Here is a 19,921-nt window from a genome sequence, read left to right as displayed (position 1 = left end):
ATGTTGATCACCAAACAGTCTTCCACATTGCAAGTTCTTCTGTCAACATCGAGCTTCAGTGCAGTTCAATTGTCTCAGAGAAGCCACTTCTGGTGGAGTATGGCAGCTATAACATCAGCCAGCGTAAGATGGATTTTATCTTTTTCAACACATCTTTGCATTTCAGATCTGTGAAGCAGCATTTTTCAGGTCTAGTAGAACTTACGTATATGCAGGAAATTCTCTTCTTGGATTTTGTTTAGTTTCTTTTCTAATCTTACTAAGGCAGACGACTAGCAAACAAAGAGCCTTTTCTAGCTCATCCAGGTCGTGCAGCTAAGGTTTGCATATATGTGCAGCATGCTCTGGTTTCCAATAAGCACAGTCTGTCTACTCTCTCCTCCACAGTCCTTGAAGCTTCCTGCAGAGCTAGAGCCATGGTGCAGTAAACTGATGTTCCTGTTTGTTTTCACCCCCAAAGGTTTTGTTTGAAATGTTTTTATTACTGCAAAGGCTTCCAGGTAATGAACAGGGAGTACCAAATATAACCAACTGTTGTCCTGGTTTGGGCACAGACAGATCATCTCTTGCCCCGAAAGGGACAAAAGAATGACACACACAAATGGATTGGAGAGTGATGGAAAGTTTAAATGGAAAAGCGATTGGTGAAGCTACAGAAGACTACAAAGCATAGTGGCAAAGAACATCCTAAAGCATACGGAGTCCCTTACATAGTACCCAGAGGCTTCCCAATCTTTCCCTCCTACCACCTGAGGGTATACCCAAACCCTCAGGGCTCTTTCTTCCCCCTCCCCCTCCCTACACAAGTCTCAGGCTGGCCAGGTCTGAGACTGCCCCCCCTCCATTCTCCTCCTGGCATTAGGCCTAGACAGGCCCAAGAGGCCTGAGATACTCCCCCACCGTTACCCAATAAGAGAGAGCATCTCCCACGGGGGCAGAGAGGGATGAAAGAGAAAGATTATGACTTTGCAGATGGATTTATAGGGCGCAGGATTTATGGGTAGAAATACGCCGTTTCCTGTGTCCACCCCTATTGGGTGGGCACCCGGGACACCAGAGGTGTATCTCATGTAGCAGTGGCAGCGGGCACCCAGCCTAAACTGCCACAACTGTTTATTACAGTGTTTTCATCAATTTAAATGCTTCCTGTACAAACAGAAATATGATCTGAAAATCATTTCAAAACGTTGACAAAACCATCTACCGATGGAGTTTTTCAAAGTCTGAAACAGACAATTCACTGATACATCTCCCTTCTGCTAATCTTACATATTCATGCTGTTAAAGTTGTAGTGAAGCAAAGGGTTGTAGTTATAGTCACTTGTCACATTAGAGCAAATTTATGCATTGCATATATGTGGAATATGTAAAAAGGTGGTAACTTCATTATTTTACTTCAAAAGGTAAGCACTTGTGTAATTCATAGCTCACCTCAGAAGAGGGTATTAGTTGAAGTTGCAACATGCTGCAGATATTGGTTATTAAAAGTGAGAATGTACTTTAAATGAAGATGGCATTTTAAGTTGGTTTGTGTCGCACTGGTTGAATTGGTCCAGTCCTAGCATAGAGTCTGCATGACGTATTGCAGAAACAGCTGTACCGGAACTTTGGAGTTTTTGAAAACTCTAATTTAGAAAATAGGGGGAAAGAAAATCTGAACCCGAATGCTCTATGAGGCTTGTAAACCACCTTTTTTCCACATGCTTAGACATGTCTGTAACTGGTGCCAGGAAAGAGCTAGCCCAGAATTGCAAGCTCCATTTAGACTCTCTCCTCAAAAGAGACCAAATGCAAATGGAATTTTGATGCTAGGAGGTTCCCTTCATGTGTTCGCACCCAATGCTTTTGTTTGTCTCTGTGCGGGTTTTAAAGCACATTTTTTCCACATGCTTAGACATGGCAGTAATTGCTCCAAGGAAAGAGCTAGGCCAGAATTGAAAGCTCCTTTTAGATTCTCTCCTCAAAAGAGACCACATGGAAAAAGAAATTTGGTGCTAGGAGGTTCCCTTCATGAGGTATCCCCCAATGCTTTTGCTTGTCTCTGTGTGGGTTTTAAAGCACCTTATTTCCACCTGCTTAGACATGGCTGTAACTGGTGTCAGGAAAGAGCTAGGCCAGAATTGCAAGCTCCATTTAGTCTCTCTCCTCAAAATACACAATTTAAACACTGACTGTGCATACAGACTGGTAAATTTAGATCATAGAATCATAAAATTGTCAGGGTTGGAAGGGACCTCAAGGATCATCCAGTTCAAACCCCTCCTGCCATGGGCAGGGACACCTCACACTACATCAGATTGCTCAGAGCCCCATCCAGCCTGTCCTTAAAAACCTCCAGGGATGGGGGGCTTCCACCACCTCCCTGGCCAACCTGTTCCAGTGTCTTACCCCCTTCATGGTGAAGAATTTTTTTCTAACACCCAATCTGAATCTACCCATTTCTATTTTTGTTCCATTCCCCCTAGTCCCATCATTACCTGACACCCTAAAAAGTTCCTCCCCAGCTTTCTTGTAGGCCCTCTTAAGATACTGGAAGGCCACAAGAAGGTCTCAGCTCTATCGTTCCTTGGAACAGCTTGTTTACCATAAATTGAAATGTGCTGGCAGTATTCGAGCAAAGAAAACTTTGCAATTGTTGGTGTATTTTGGGGTTTTGTTTGTTTGTGGTTTTGTGTGGTTTTTATGGTTTTTCTTTTTACTTCCAGCATGTCCACCTGGGCATTTCAAATGTTCTACTGGGTTATGCATTCAGCAAACACAACGCTGTGATGGGATTAACAACTGCTTCGATGAAAGCGATGAACTATTTTGTGGTTCGTATTCACTTGCTAGAGATCTTGACTAGAAAATCCAGTGAAGGGCTTCTCTAGTCTTAGAAAGCAATGGAAAGGAGGTGATTTTTTTTTAAGGCAGGAGAAGAAAGATGTTTTTAGTATGTACAGATACAGATTATCAATCGGTCTCATGAGTGTTTAATTCATAGTTAATTAGCCAGGACAAAACTAAGAATGAAGAACATGTGGAACTGAAAAGCAGGAGAAAGAAAGTTATGCATGCAAAAACAGTGACAATAGGATATATTTTAGTTTTTCCTCATGTGCTAGGTATTAGTAATTATAAAAGTCTCTTCTGTTTTTATGAATTTGGAGTTTAGTTGTTTAGTTGGTTGGTTGGTTGGTTTGGGGGGTGCGGTGCTTGTGTTTTGTTTGTTTGTTTTCTTTTTTTTAAGTGGGGTTGTTTGGTTTAGGGATGTTTTTGTGGGTGAATGACGAATTGGGATGTACAGAGTAGATGAGAGTGGGAAGTGTCCATGGTGAAAGTGAGTCAGATCCTAGGCCACTCGGATAGGTCACTGAACTGTGCTTTATTTTCTCCATGCATAATGGGGCACTCATCCTTACACTGAATAGTGAAAGTATGAAAGCAGTATCTGGGCATAGTAAGAAGGATAGTGTTAGCATTACAAGTATGCTTCTGTAGCTGATTTGACTTGTGTTTTTAAAGTTGTCCCTGAGTGGAACTGTAATTCCAACTTCACAATACAGGATAACCTGCTTGCCTGCAATGGAGTAAGTGATTGTGAGAATGGAAAAGATGAACAGAACTGTACCCACAGTAAGGCTACTATCTTTATACATTTTTTTTCTCTTCTCTAAAATCTGTTCAGTCCTGACATGAATACTGGATGCCATATTCAAAGAGTCACTATTCAAAGAGCCACAATTAAGTCTAACCCAGGCAATATAATTCTGTTCAGTTTTCTGACATGTTTACAAACAAGTCATTACTGATTTCTAAACTGTTTCTCTTTAATGAGCTTATGAACATATGTTTCAGAAAATTACTGTCAGAAGAATTAAGTACTCTGGGTGCAGGATAACGATCTAGGCATTTAAAGTTTGAATTTATCTCTTTAAAGCATAATCTGGGAAAATTATTTCCTGGATCTGTGTTACCAGCTGGAGTAGTTTCCATGGTTATAGAATCATAGAATCAAACAGGTTGGAAGAGACCTCCAAGATCATCCAGTCCAACCCATCACCCAGCCCTAAGCAATCAACTAGACCATGGCATTAAGTGCCTCATCCAGTCTTTTCTTGAACATATCCAGGAACAGCGACTCTACCACCTCCCTGGTCAGCCCATTCCAATGGGCAATCACCCTCTCTGTGAAAAACTTCCTCCTAATATCTAGCCTATATCTCCCCTGGCACAACTTGAGACTGTGTCCTCTTGTTCTGCTGCTGGTTGCCTGGGAGAAGAGACCAACCCCCACCTGGCTACAACCTCCCCTTAGGTAGTTGTAGACAGCAATGACGTCACCCCTGAGCCTCCTCTTCACCAGGCTAAACAACCCCAGCTCCCTCAGCCTCTCCTCATAGGGCTTGTGTTCCAGGCCCCTCACCAGCTTCATTGTCCTTCTCTGGACACATTCCAGTACCTCAACATCTCTCTTGAATTGAGGAGCCCAGAACTGGACACAGTACTCAAGGCGTGGCCTGACCAGTGCTGAGTACAGGGGAAGAATAACTTCCCTTGTCCTGCTGGCTACACTATTCCTGATACAGACAAGGATGCCATTGGCTTTCCTGGCCACCTGGGCACATTGCTGGCTCATGTTCAGCCTACTATCGACCAGCACCCCCAGGTCCCTCTCTGTCTGGCCGCTCTCCAGCCACTCTGTCCCCAGCCTGTAGTGCTGCTTGGGGTTGTTGTGGCCAAAGTGTATATCCCTGCACTTAGCCTTGTTAGATTTCATCCCATTGACCTCTGCCCACCCATCAAGCCTGTCGCCTGTCCAGGTCCCTCTGCAGGGCCCTTCTCCCCTCCAACAGATCGACACCTGCTCCTAACTGAGTGTCATCTGCAAATTTACTGATGATGGACTCAATTCCTTCATCCAGATCATCAATAAAGATATTGAATAGGATGGGTCCCAGCACTGATCCCTGGGGAACACCACTAGCGACTGGCTGCCAACTGGATGTGGCACCATTCACCACCGCTCTCTGGGCCTGGCCCTCCAGCCAGTTCCTGACCCATTTCAGAGTGAATCTGTCCAAACCACGAGCTGCCAGCTTTGCCAGGAGCTTCTTGTGGCAGACAGTGTCAAAGCCTTTGCTGAAATCCAGACAGACTACATCCACAGCCTTCCCCACATGCACCAGGCGGGTAACCTGATCATAAAAGGAGAGCAGGTTGTTCAGGCAGGACCTGCCCCTCCTGAATCCAAGCTGGCTGGGCCTGATCCCCTGACCATCCTGTAGGTTCTGTGTGATTGCACTCAGGATGACCTTGCTGGCACCGAGGTCAGGCTGACAGGTCTGTAATTTCCTGGTTCCTCTTTCAGGCCCTTTTTGTGGATGGGCAGCCTCCAGTCATCAGGGACCTCACCTGTGACCAGGACTGCTGATAAATGATGGAGAGCAGCTTGGCCAGCTCACCTGCCAGTTCTCTCAGCACCCTAGGATGGATCCCATCAGGTCCCATGGACTTGTGAGGATCCAAGTGGCTCAGCAGGTCCCTTACTGCTTCCTCCTGGATTACAGGGGGACTATACTGGTCCCCGACTCCATCTGCCAGTTCAGGAGGCCAGTTGTCCTGACGACAGCCTGTCCCACTATTGAAGACTGAGACAAAGAAGGTGTTAAGTACCTCTGCCTTATCCTCATCTTTTGTTACTATATTCCCCTCCACATCCAATAAGGAGTAGAGGTTGTCCTTGCCTCTTCTTTTGCCATTAATATATTTGTAGAAATATTTTTTTATTCTCCTTTATGGCAGTGGCCAGTCTAAGTTCTAAATGGGCTTTTGCCTCTCTAATTTTTTTCCTACAAGACTTGGCAACGTCCTTAAACTCATCCTGGGATACCTCCCCTTTTTTCCAAAGCTGATGCACCCTCTTTTTTTCCCTTATTTCCTTTAGAAGTTCCTTGCCCATCCAGTCCGGTTGTCTCCCTTGTCGGCTCCTCTTCCGGCACATGGGCACAGCCTGTTCCTGTGCCTTCAAGAGTTCTTTCTTGAAGTCCAACCTTCCTGGACACCTTTGTTTTAAGGGCTGCTTCCCAAGCAACTTTCTGAGTTAGTTCCTTGAATCAGCCAAAGTCTGCCCTTCGCAAGTCCAGGGTGGAGGTTTTGGTGCTGCCCCTCCTGGTTTCACTGTATATTGAAAAATCAATTATTTCATGGTCACTGGACCCCAGACAACCTCCCGCCACCACATCACTCACCAGCCCTTCTCTATTTGTAAACAGCAAGTCGGGGAGGGCTGAACCCCTGGTAGGCTCGTGTAACAGCTGGGATAAGAAACCATCCTCCGTACACTCCAGGAACCTTCTAGACTGCCTCTTCTCTGCAGTGTTCAACTCCCAGGAGACATCTGGCAGGTTAAAGTCACCCACAAGAACAAGGGGAAGCGATCTTGAGGCAGCCTCCAGCTGCTTGAAGAAAATTAAATCAACCTCCTCTTCCTGATTAGGTGGTCTATAACAGACTCCAACCAGGATGTCAGACTTGTTGGCCTTCCCCCCTAATTCTTATCCATAGGGACTCAACCAGATCATGCTTAGTCTCAACCTCCATGACATCCAGTCTCTCCCTAGTATACAACACCACTCCTCCACCCCTTCTTCCCCTCTTGTCTCTCCTGAAGAGTCTGTACCCCTTGATTACATCACTGCAGTTGTTAGAGTCATCCCACCACCTTTCCGTGATGGCAACAACATCATAGTTTTCCTCCTGTATCAAGACTTCCAGCTCCTCTTGTTTGTTACCCATGCAGCGTGCACTAGTGTACGCACACTTCAGCTGGGCTGCTGGTTTTGCCCCTGTCTGTGGCTTACCACCCTCAGCCTCCTTTGGTTCATCTCTAGTAGCGTTGTGCTCACTCCCCTCCCCCTTCAAGCCTAGTTTAAAGCCCTTTGTACAAGCCCTGCCAGCTTGTATGCCAAGATCTTTCTCCCCCTCTGTGACAGGTGTACCCCATCTGTTGCTAGCAGACCTGGGACCATATAGAGTTCCCTAAGATCCAAGAATCCAAAATGTTGTTGGTGACACCAGCCTCTTAGCCACTTATTAATCAGGAATGTTTTCCTGTTCCTTTCAGCATTCATGCCTGCAACTAAGGGTATAGATGAAAAAATTACCTGTGCCCCTGATCCCTCTACTACTTTTCCCAGTGCCTTGAAGTCCCTTTTGATTGATTTAAGACTTCTGGTATTAACCTCATCACTTCCCACCTGCATAACTAGCGAGGGATAGTAATCAGAAGGCTGTACTACATTAAGCAGCCTTCTGGTAACATCCCTGACCCAGGCCTCAGGGAGGCAGCAGACTACTCTGTGGGAAGGGTCCGGCTGACACATGGGGCCCTCTGTTCCTTTCAGAAGGGAATCACCAATAACAATTACCCTCCTCTTTTTCTTTTCTGTACAAGTTCTGATGCAAGGTGGGGACTGACTTGCTTTAGTCGACCCCCCAGATAGTGTTGCTTTTGCTTCCAGGATCACCTCACCCTCAACATCTAGTGCCCCATATCTGTTGTGCAAGGGCAACTGAGGAGGTGAGGGGGACTGGAAGGGGTTCTGACAGGCACCTGTATCCATTTCCTGCTGTTTCTTGCGTCACTTCCCTCTGCTAAGGGGGTCTGCAGAACCTGGTACCACATATCTAACTCCCTTTCACATTCCTTTATGGCCCTTAGTCTTTCTACTTCATCCTTCAGCTCAGTGTTGTGGAGAGAGGGATTAGGGATGGAGGATGGTGATTATTAATTATGAATTATGAAAATATGTTGTAATAATACAGACCATAACTAGTTTAGTATTTACAATTATACCCAATTATGATATTTACAGTCAATTTCTAATTAAGGGAACGAAAAGGTGCAGTTCCGCCGCTTGTCCACTAGAGGGAGACTCGACAAGATGCTTGCGGCTGCTAACTATGTATAGAGATATTTATAATGTTATCACGAGGCAAGTTAAGCTAGAAATATCCCGCAGGTACACGCGGGTTCTTTGAATAGAATGTTACTGAATGTTATACTCATGAAAGATACATTCTGTCTTTCTGTGTATCAAGACAAGTTGCTGGGTTATGCTGGCTCGCTGGTTATCTGCCCGAGGCTGGCCCTGTTCGGGCGGCGACTTTCTTTCTCCCTCCCAGCTCTGCAGGTGGGGGCAACAGTTTGCTTTCTCCTCCCGCAGTCTGTGGGAAGAGGCGGTTGGCTTCTTTGTCCTCCCGTGTTCTGCGGGGAGGGGCTGGCTCCCTGACCGGAGGATCGGCTCCGCAGGGCCTGGTCCTTTCAGTGGGGGTGCGGTGACGCAATGCTTTCCCCCTCGGCTCAGCTCAAGGTGAGATGACACTGCTGAATATCAGTGACTGCTTTCCATTTAAATTACAATGCGGCTGTTGTTGCCTTTGACTTCAGTGGAGAGGCTATCTTTTGCTCTCTCTTTCCCTCGGGGAAATCCCAGGTGCTTCGCCCTGGTACGGGCTGCGGAGTGGCTACAGTGGGCGGCTTATGGCTTATGGGCTTATGGTTTATGCTTCTTATGGCTGCTTAATTAGCTTGCAGCATTTCTGGACTGCCAGGCTTGGACTAGTCTTTCCCCTTTATGGGTTTTAGCTTACCCTCTCTCGGGGCTTCCTCAGTCCTTTCGACTGGGCTTGATTTCACCCTCTCTCAGGCATATGACACTGATGTTCTATCAGCGAAGGGGTCATCCTTTGCTGATTCCTCGAAGCAAGCTTGGTGGGCTGGCTTCCATGTTCACAGAGGCTTCCAGTATGCTTTAGTGTGAGAAGATTTACAGCTTACGCATCACGAGTTACATAATGAGTGAAAGCAAAAGGAGAGAGCAAAGTAGTAACAAATGGAGCAATACTTATAGATTCTTGAGGCTGGAGCTAGCCAATGGGCACACTTGCCAACAACCTGCTTCCACCTATAGAAAAGGTGAAGCTAGAATTATGCCCTTAGATGGCAAGAGCATAGGCATGTCATTGAGATGGGTGCCTGCAGTTGTTCACCCCTTAGGAGACAGGCTGGTGCCTGAGCCTTTTGTCCTCCTCTCCTGAAAGGAGGGTGGAAGGGGGGACTTACCAGAACATGTTGGGACAAGTTAGCTGGTATCTGGGGGCATAATTCTGGGCATGTGATGCCTTCACTACACTCAGCCACTAGGTTAAGCAGATCTTTGATCTGCTCACACCTAATGCACGCATTATCTCTGCCATCCTCATCCTCATGTGCCAGGCTCCAACACTCATTGCAGCTGGTTGCGTGAACACTTGCATGCTTATGTGTGGGTTCTGTTTGGGTACCCACAGTTTTACAGACAGCCTGAGACCAAGTCATAACCACGGTTCAGGGCCTTTTTTCTTTTTTTAATTTTTTTTTTTAATCCCTCACACTCTACTCAGCGCGTTCCAGTGAGAAGACTAACTTTCCCATGGCTGCCCTCATGCTGAAATGGTGGTCTTGCACTAATTCATATTTAAATTCTGCGCGGTTCCGGGGCAACATCCCCCAGCCACATCACTTCCTGAGCAGGCGTACTGGAGGACAGCCCCCACCGGTCCTGCTTGTCCCTTTGTGGTCCTTCCGCCCTCACAAAGCCCCAAAGCAAACCCAGGAAACCCCCAAAGCAACTCAAGTTAAAGCAAAGCTCAGCTAGCGGTTACCGAGGCTTTCCTGCAGCTGCCCTTGTGCTGAAATGGCGGTCTTGCGCTAATATAAAGTCAGTGTGTTTAAAATGCTATGAAAGCTATAAATTTGGCATTAAGTGCATGACATTTTTGCATCAGTCATTTCTTTAACTTTTTAGAATAAATGAACCCCATGACATGTGAGAGGAAACACAACTGCAAAGTAATGCAAGTAACTTTTTTAAAGAAAAGCAATGTTTTTTGACCTGCTTGAGGAGACAGTCTGTGTAAATGGATACATGATACTTCTCTGTGTGTTGACAAGAAAAACTGAGTTTGAGTGGCTTCATTTATTGTGAGCCCCAGAGAAACAGAAAAATGCCACGGTTGGGGATTGCAGTTCAACTGAATATAATTAGTAAGACTGCTTTCAACTACAATCTTCCATTTCCTATTTAATACTGAAACACAGAGGAGATCTTCTTTCCTGAGTACTCTGTATATATTCTCTTTCTAGCCCAATATTTGCTCTGCAGCTATGCTTTTACTACTTATATCCATGTTCATTAGCATTATAGGAAAGGATGAGAGGCAACCTTTGTTCAAAGTCAGCCAGTTCTACATTTATACTACTCAGAGACTGGTTTAAGACATCTCATCATGTTCCCTCCGATCATTTATCTGTGCTGACATGTGTTAAGCTGAGCTAACAGTATATACTTTTTTTTCTCTCCACAACTGTTTCAGGTATTCCTTGCACCAACCATACATTTAAGTGCAGGAATAATATTTGCATTAGGAAACAAAATGCAAAGTGTGATGGGACTGAAGATTGTATTGATGGAAGCGATGAAAGCAGCTGCAGTAAGTCCCTCTGAAATGCTCATATTTTAGAACTTTGAACTTTTTACACAATAAAGCCCTTTATTTCTTCCTGTTTTGGAGTAGGTACAACTCATGCAGCAGGTATTGATTTTTTCTACTGCATCCTCTGAGTGATAGTGGGGTAATGATCAGCTATCACTTCAGATATGGTTGCAGAATTCCCTGGGCCTTGTAGGGAAGAGCTGGTGACTAGTGTGAGGATCAGGGATAATCTTGGCTGCAGTGACCATGAGGCAATAGAACTCAAGATCCTCAGGGCAACTAGGAGGACGTATTCCAAGCTTACAACCCTGGACTTTAAACATGGAGACTTTGATTGCTTCAGGGATCTGCTGGCCAAAGTATCATTGGGACAAAGTCCTAGACGAAAGAGGGGCCCAGGACAGCAGGTCAGTATTCAAGGATCACCTTCTCCATGTCCAGAAGCAAAGTATACCGACAAAGAGGAAGGCAGGAAAGAATGCTAGGAGGTCTTCCTGGATGAGCAAGGAGCTCCTAGACACACTGTCACACAAAATGAAACTCTAAAATGAGTGGAAGAAAGAACAGCTAGATTGGGGGCTATATAAGAAAGCTGCCTGAGCAGCAAGAGACCTTGTTAGAAAAGCCAAAGCTCAGTCTGAATTAAATCTAGCCAGGCACAACAAGGGGAACAGCAAATATTTCTACAGGTATATTAATGGCAAAAAGAAGACTAGAGAAGGTGTGGGACCCCTCAGAAAGGAAACAGGTGAACTGGTGACAAGTGACATGGAGAAGGCTGAGGTTCTTAATGACTTCTTTACCTCAGTCTTCACTGGCAAGGGCTCCAGCCACACTCCCAGAGTCACAGAATATAATGACAGGGGCTGGAAGAAAGAACTGCCCATTGTGAGTGAAGATCAGATTTGTGGCCATCTGACAAACCTGAAAGTCCGTGGGACCTGATGGGATACACCCACGGGTACTGAGGGAATTGGCAGATGAGGTTGCTAAACCGCTCTCTATTATATTCCAAAAGTTGTGGCAGTCCAGGGAAGTCCCCACCAACTGCAAAAGGGGAAACATAGCCCCCATTTCAAAAAGGGAAAGAAGGATGAGCTGGGGGAACTGCAGACCAGTCATACTCCCCTCTGTGCTCGGTAAGATCATGGAGCAGGTCCTACGGGAAGCACTGCGGAGGCAGAAGAATGACAAAGAGGTGATTTGGTTTAATCAACATGGCTTCACTAAGGGGAAATCATGCCTGACAAACCTGGTGGCCTTCTATGAAAAGGTCACAACATTAATAGATGAGGGACGAGCAACTGATGTCATTTATCTGGACCTAAGCAAAGCCTTCGACACTGTCCCACACAACGTCCTGGTCTCCAAACTGGTAAAATATGGGTTTGATGGATGGACTACTCAGTGGATAGAAAAATGGCTGGTGAACAAGAAACTCAACATGGGCCGTCAGTGTACATTCGCAGCCGAGAAAGGCAATCATATCCTAGGCTGCATCAAGAGGAACATAACCAGAAGGTCGAGGGAAATGATTCTTCCTCTTTACTTCACTCTGGTGAGAATCCAGCTGGTACTGCATCCAGTTCTCAAGCTCCTGTTACAAGAAAGATCTGGATGTGCTGGAATGTGTCTTGAGAAGGGCCCTGAGGATGACCAGAGGGTTGGAGCACCTCTCCTATCGAGATAGACTGAGAGCGTTGGGGCTGTTCAGTTTGGAGAAAAGAAGGCTCCAAGGAGACCTTCTTGTGGCCTTCAAGTATCTTAATGGGGCCTACAAGAAAGCTGGTGTGGGATTTTTTAGGGTGTCAGGTAACGATAGGACTAGGGGGAATGGAACAAAAATAGAAATGAGTAGATTCAGATTGGATGTTAGAAAGAAATTCTTCACCATGGCGGGGAGGAGTGGGGGGGAGACACTGGAACAGGTTGGCCAGGGAGGTGGTGGAAGCCCCATCCCTGGAGGTTTTTAAGGCCAGACTGGATGAGGCTCTCAGCAACCTGATGTAGTGTGAGGTGTCCCTGCCCATGGCAGGGGGGTTGGAATTGGATGATCCTTGAGGTCCCTTCTAACCCTGACAATTCTATGATGCCATGATTTCTAGAATGACAAGCTTACTCTTATGAAGTCTTAATCACCTGTAATGCTTATTGAAGTAGCTACATGAGGAGTAGGGAAGTAGATTTCATTGTAGAGTGAATTTGTCTAGCTGGTAAAACAACGTCTTTCATTGCCTGTGACAGCGTCAGGTACTTCTGAAGGACTTTGGAGTCAGACTGCATTTGGGCATCAGAAGTGACACTGCTGCAATGGAAAAAACACCCACAAACTTTTCACTTCTCTGTCTCTTCTAGATCTTAATATTAGAGTCTCCTAAAGACCTTAAGATTTCATATTATCAAGGAAGGTGCTAATCTCAAATCTTCCTAAAGTAACTTGTGATTTTCAGCTTGCTTTGCAGTAAAGTGAACAGACATTTGTCACTGCAGTGTCAGTAAAAATGGAGTTAAGATTGCTTGATTAAACTGAACATTCTTAGGTATTTTGTCTGGCTCTCAGCTTTTTCTGGCATGCCACCTGTCTTGTGTCCGCCACACAGTTGGACATTTAAAAAGACTAGTTATATGCCTATGTGTGTTTGAAACCTTCAGTGCTGTTTTTGACTGTTGCGCTGAACATTGAAAAGTGCCCAGAAGCATTAACACATGTGAGCAGGAGTGTAGGACTAAAAATCCTGAACAAAGGCTTTATGTACATGTAATAGGGATGGGCACAACACCCTATAGTGGGGTCTCTCTTCCTTGGTTTTCAGTGTACAGCTTTTTGTGCTGAGACATAATTTGTTTGCTTTTATATTAGTAATATACAATATTTTCAGACTTTCAGTTGTTTAGATACAAATTAATGATTGGACCCCCTGTTTTCTGAAACAAGAACTTACCAAACCCTGCAAATGTGGCTGTTACTATAAACATTTTTCTTTTGTCATTCCCACTGTTTTATAAAAAAATCCGTGTCATTCTTTACTGATGGACTCTTTGGTTCAGAGCGTACAGTTTTAAAAAGAGTTGAGGGATTTTAACATCGTCATTTTGAAGCAAGAAATATTCACAGGCTGCTTTCTGTATCAAAGCTAAAGACGATTATAACCTGAAATTTCCATTTCAGATTGTGGCAGCAGCAGGAGCAGCAATCTCATTTCTCGGATTGTAGGTGGTAAAAACACTGAGGAAGGTGAATGGCCTTGGCAGGTCAGCCTCCATTTTGTTGGAGCTGCTTACTGTGGTGCATCAGTGATATCAAAAGAATGGCTTGTGTCTGCAGCACACTGTTTTCAAGGAAGCAAGTAAGTAGTCTTCCCCCTGAATCTCTCCCAAATATTGCCAGGGTGCTTTTAGCTTCAAGAGGTACTGAGGTGGAATGTGCTCTCTTTTTTGCCTGCTCTGGTATTGGTGGGTATTTTGAGGTGCTTTTTTTCAGACATGGCCTGTTTGTTTGTTCCCAACCAGGCTGGCTGACCCCAGAGAATGGCATGCTCACCTGGGGATGCAAACACAGGGCCATGCAAAGTTTGTATCTGCTGTGAGACGGATCATAATCCATGAATACTATAACAGCAGGAACTACGACTATGACATTGCACTAATACAGCTCAGCAAGCCATGGCCAGACACGATGAGCCATGTCATTCAACCTATCTGTCTGCCTCCCTTTTCACACAAAGCCCACAGTGGTGACAAATGCTGGATAACAGGCTGGGGCCAAAAGCAAGAAGATGGTGAGTTTTATACCTTCAGCTGAACTAATTTTGTTCCCAGGTGAAAAGCAGCCTTCAAAGCTGTGGATTTGTATGCAGAACATACTGAAGTGTGCAGAAAATCATGTTTTGAATTTATTTTCCATGGAAAGAGCTTCCTGAGTACACATGCCTCCATATGCTCAGATAATTGGCTTCTAGTCTTGTGGTTCCAGAAGTTCTGTGTGTTCATTTTAACAAAACTTGCAGGGAGCTATGTTTACCCTAAAATAACATGGTATTGTTGCTCCCCTTTGTTACTCTTGGTGATGTGATAGTACACCCAAAAGGACCCTTTTTTGCTTGCCACAGGGAAATGAGACTGTGATGTCTCAGTCCTTCAGCCTCTCCAGGCTGAAAAACCTTGTGGTATCAACACCCACTGTGAGTTTGTAGCTCTATATTTGGAGTGTGACCTAGCAAAATAGCAAACTTAATAAAATATCTGTGTCTGTAACAGTGGATGTGGCAAGGGTAGGCCTAGCCCTCCCACCAGCTTGACCTTGCCTCTTCCTTTTTGTGAATGCTAGTGCCTTCTTCCTCCACATCTGCTTTCCTAAAGCCCTTCCAGCATAACTGTCGGGTTGATGGGCTCCCTTGGGGTAAATCGTATAACTATCACCACACCAAGCCCTGGTCTGCCAACAAGGGCCTAGCCCTGGTTGTTTGTATGCAGCTGGAGGGCTGCCCTGGCCTGGCCTTGCCTGCTGTCTTGGGGCCATGCTGGTCCAGCCACCCTGCTGGTCTTGGAGGATTGTAGAAGAGGCCAATGTGTGGTGCAAGGCAGCAGCAGCAGGTAGTTAACCTCCAGCATTTTGACTTGATGTTTATAGCTAGAGTTGCTACCTGCCAAATTACATTCAGCCTCTCTATATATAGCTGCAAGACAATATATGGTTGTGAACCAAGTGCAACCACCTTACCAGGAAAGGGTGGTGCTATGAAGTGGTGTGATGTCACTCTTTGGCCTACTGGTGAGCTGTCTGTGAAATTTAACAACTGATTATTTGATGGATAAATGTGATTTCCCTGTTTCACTCCTTTCCCTTTGTTTATAAATTCTGGTTGCCAAATCCGTATTAAGTATATTTTAAGTATACTTCATTACATACCAGCTTTATCAAACTTTGAAACAAATTTTCATTATGTAAGTCAAAACTTGCATATACAAATATGTTGGTGAGGTTTCTTTGACTGTGTCTAGATTCTGCGAGGATCACCCGGTGATACTGTTATAGCTGTAGCATTGAAAGAAAGGGACAATTCAGTTTGTAAACTTTAGGACAGAGAAGACCAAATTTTGAGATGTTCAAGTTCTTTATGCTGCCAAAAGAGCAATTTGCATTCTGAAACTCTTATAACCTTAATTTTGGATCTCACAACTTCAGAGATTCTGCTGTAACTGCAAATCTGTTTTGGGATTATGCAAATACCTTTAATAGCATAAAATTAAAAAGAGACCAAATCAAGAAGTCTTAAGATATTTTGCAAAAGGCATAAGGAAAAGCTTTTTGGATAACCCTAGTAATTATGACATTCTATTTCATGTGGCCAAAGGACCAAGATCACATTACAAAAATACCTGGCACTTAGAAGAGGCTTTCTGTACTATAGCACTTAGTTATTTGGAATCTGGAATAACTTGGAGGCTTATATTTTTTGAACACATTTTGGGTTGTATTTCAATAAATGAGTAAATTGGTGCACTCCACTGAATAATCATTTTTTTTTTAATTTTTTTTCCAGATGATGAAGGTTCAGCAGTTCTTCAGAAAGCAGAGGTAGAAATTATTGACCAAGCATTATGTAATTCCACATATGGAGTCATCACAGCTAGAATGTTTTGTGCTGGACTAATGTCTGGGAAAAGAGATGGGTGCAAAGTATGTATTTTAATATACTTGCATAGAGTTTATCTTTGTCTTTGTTTCCTGATGAATTGTAAGAATTAATTGGAATACCCTTTTGTGGTCCATACATTTCAGTTCTGAAAAACAGCAGTGTAAGATTTCTCTATCAAAAAAATCTGTTGTCTTAGTGTTTTCAGAGTTTCACTGCTTTATGTATAAGACTAGCATCACTAAGCTTCAGCTGCAGGCCAAAGGACAGCCAATTTGCTAGTCTCGATAAGAAGTAGGGCATTTTTGGCATGAATCTCTCAGCTGAAGAAAAATCTTGATCCTCCCTTCCAACTTGGAACTACAGGAGTACCTGATGATATGCAGACAAATAAACATAAATTCTGAAATGTACAATGCTTCTCATCAGGAGATGCTTGTATGAGTAAATGAGATTTTTTTACTACACAGTAGAAAAAGGTTTTAGTGTAGAAAAACTGCCATTATATATTCATACATGCTATATATATTTATATATTGCAATATATCTATCTATGTTATGTAATATGCATTATAGAATATATAATTTACAGAAACAATATATATTTAACACTAAAATAGTTGTAAATTTACTGCTAAAATAACAGTAAATTTATTGTTTTTATTATGATGGAGATGATATAGAATCTTCAAGATATTCTAGCTTTCAGTAGTCTACATAAAAGGGAGAGAGACCACAATGACTCTTAGCACAAATGACGCCTGAGAACTTTCTGAAGGAATTTAGTGTACCAGCTGCTTTTTAGAGATTAGCGAGGCATTGACATTGACATACTTAATTGACATTAAGTATCATTATCACTTAACAGAGAATTTGTTTCTGTAGTTATCTTTATGGCCACTCAAGATAAAGACAAGGCAAGGCATAATTTACATTTAAATGCATTATCAGACTGCAGTTCTGTGAGGACAAATGTGTCTAGCAGTTGTTAGAGGTGATAGAAATGTGGGATTTGTGCTTTTTGTGAAATACTAGTGTTTCACTTTTGTTTCTTCCCAAAACTACCAAAAACAAATGTTGTGGAAAGGAAAATTACCTACTGCTCCTACTTGGAGCAGCAGGTGGCTTTACTAGATCACCTCCTGATGTCCCTTCCAACCTGCATAATCTAAGATTCTATAAAGTTTAATAGTTTGCTGGCTGTAACAAAATATATGCCTAGAAGGAAGGCAGATCTCTTGTAAATGTTTAAATTTTACCAAGTCACCTTTTGGTTTTGAAAGCACTTTATTGCATACAATGTTTTAGTAAAGTTTACTAGTGGTCTTTTCAGAGATGTTGTGTGCAGCAGAGTCTAACAGGAAAACCATAAGATTGGCCCAAGAAATTTTCCCCAAATGGTAGCACATTCTTTTATACCTGAAAGTCTGCCAGTGTATTGCTGCAAGAATACCCTATAAAGGAAGAGTACCTTTTGTTTTGTTCTGTATTATGAAATTATGCCATTTTGCATAAAACTTTGAAGTCTATAAAATCATTTTAACTACTTTACTTGCAAAGACATTGTGTGCCCTAATCATTATATGCTGACTTGTGTTTACAAAAGGACAACATTTAGGGAATTTCCTTCTGAAGAAAACCCACAAAAATAACCAAAGTAACCCCTGAAAAACCCCAAAGTAGCTGAAGGATTCAGTGTTTTAATTTATCTCTAATTTTAAAGACATTATATCATTATTTATTTTTTTAAACTTTTTTTTTTTTTGTTTAATTATTACATGTGTAACCTATAAATGAACTTAGATATACTAAGCAGAAGATTTTGGGTGAGTAAGTTTGAGGCAGGGAAACATAATGTGGATTTCAAATCTAGTCCAAAATAATATCTTTATTAGTGTCCTTTATTAGAGTCCTCTCTCCTGTGAAAGAGTAAACTTTGGTACAACTGTGGAAGCCCACCTGCATGAATAGAAAAACCCAGTTCAATATCGGTAGTTTGGGCTATGTGAATGGGAAAATGCAATCACTGTTGGAATTACTCATGCATAATTACTCATTCCACCTAACTACCATGGAATTTTGTTCTGGTTTTATTTATCTATGCTGTAATCACATGCAATATATTCTTTTTAGGGTGATTCTGGTGGACCATTGTCATGCCAAAACAATGGAGATGGAAAATGGTTTTTGACTGGCATTGTTAGCTGGGGTTACGGATGTGGAAGACCAAATTTCCCAGGTGTCTACACGAGAGTGTCAAATTTTGCACCATGGATTCACAAATATGTGCCTTCAGTCTTGTAACTTGAAAATTGTTTTCCTTGACTAAAACATATCCTGGATATCTTCATTAAAAATCATACTTGGTAAAACAGTTCAGTGATGGTATTTCTTTGAATGTGCTGATTCTGTAGTATACATATGGAAGTAGCAAATACCCTTTCTTCTAACCTTGATGAAAGAGAAAGAGACTACTCCTTGTGGTGTTTGTTTTGTGCAGATGTCTGCAGACACAGAAGAATATAGCATAATAAACTTATTTCACTTTTTTTCATTCTGTAGGCACCAACTAAATGCATGTGCAATCATCCTTAGTCATTTCCTGAGATGTATATAGCCCACTACAGTAGCAACTGTGAAGTAACATTAACAGTTAGTATTATTGTAAATACTACTTTCCTTACCTCCTCTACCAAGGTTGACAGAGAGAGTGGGAGAGGAAAAATTGCAAAAGGTGGATTCAGTCCTCTCAAATCCATAGGGCTCTTGTTTTTAGAGATCAGAAAATCTATGGTTAATTGGGGAACAAAGCAGTAGTCTTATTTCTTCTCTCATGCGTTAACTGCATGATTTGGCATTCTTTTATTTCCTACCTAAATTTCCTCATTTGATTTCATACGCGTTAGGCAACCTTAACAAGATGATTAAACATTGTTAAGGAATTGCACTTAGCTAATAAACAATATGGCAAGTAAAGTACTAGTAACCCTTTATTAAATTGCCAAAGCTTGTTAAATAGGATTATTGTCCAGTTGGAATATATATTTACAATAGGAATTTGTCTTTGGGCAAAATACAGCAATTCTATGCAAACTGGGAGGAAATAACATGGAAAGAGAAGGTCCCCAGGAGCAGGTACCATTCAGTCACAGTGGAGGGAGGCTCAGTAAGAACCCTGTGTCAGCGTGAGCTGAAATTCCCCCCCCACCGACAATAACCAGGCTAGCCCAGTCTGGAAGCAAATGAAAGCTGTATTTACAAAGCAGAATCTACAATCTACGATGAAATGCAATGAATATGTACAAATATACAAAATTCACAACATTTACAAATATATACAATCAACAGAAAAACACAACCAATCTCCCTTTGCTTCCCCCCAAAGGGGACCCTTCCCAAAGGGGCCTCCTTCTCCCAGAGCTTCCCCCCCAGATCCCCCTTGGACAGAAAGCAGAGTTAGTTAAAGCAGAAAGTTGTTAACTTAGCTGCCAAAGTCAGTGTGTGTTATCTTCAGCCAGAAGAGAAGAAGAAAACAGCAGCCAGACAGCCCAGCAACTGCACCGACTGCAGAACGCAGAATGTGCAGAGTGCCCCACTTTGTTTTGAGCAATAGTGCTTAAACATTTCTATCTATCCAATGGAATTGTTTAGAACAATCAGTATTTTGCTTTCTTATACCCAATAGTGACTTCTTTACACTCTTTCACTTTCTCTGTTCTGAACTTTGCAAGGAAAAATTAAAAAGACGGTTTCAAACCATCACAAAA

The 19,921-nt window shown here is 43.0% G+C and overlaps 1 protein-coding gene across 1 annotated transcript; it reads left to right on the top strand.

Annotated features, from left to right (window-relative positions):
* Nucleotides 1-8: 8 nt before the first annotated feature.
* Nucleotides 9-18,458, top strand: TMPRSS7 (transmembrane serine protease 7; the record flags this gene model as incomplete). Its single annotated transcript, XM_054398716.1, has 8 exons — nucleotides 9-123; nucleotides 2,706-2,813; nucleotides 3,505-3,615; nucleotides 10,399-10,515; nucleotides 13,688-13,865; nucleotides 14,029-14,297; nucleotides 16,062-16,198; nucleotides 18,288-18,458. Coding segments are annotated over 8 exons (1,206 nt in total), but the record flags the coding sequence as incomplete, so codon positions are not given.
* Nucleotides 18,459-19,921: the final 1,463 nt, after the last annotated feature.

This window comes from Indicator indicator, unplaced genomic scaffold, assembly GCF_027791375.1.
Source record: "Indicator indicator isolate 239-I01 unplaced genomic scaffold, UM_Iind_1.1 iindUn_scaffold_87, whole genome shotgun sequence".
Taxonomy (NCBI): Eukaryota; Metazoa; Chordata; class Aves; order Piciformes; family Indicatoridae; genus Indicator; species Indicator indicator.
This window is presented reverse-complemented; position numbering and strand designations above follow the sequence as displayed.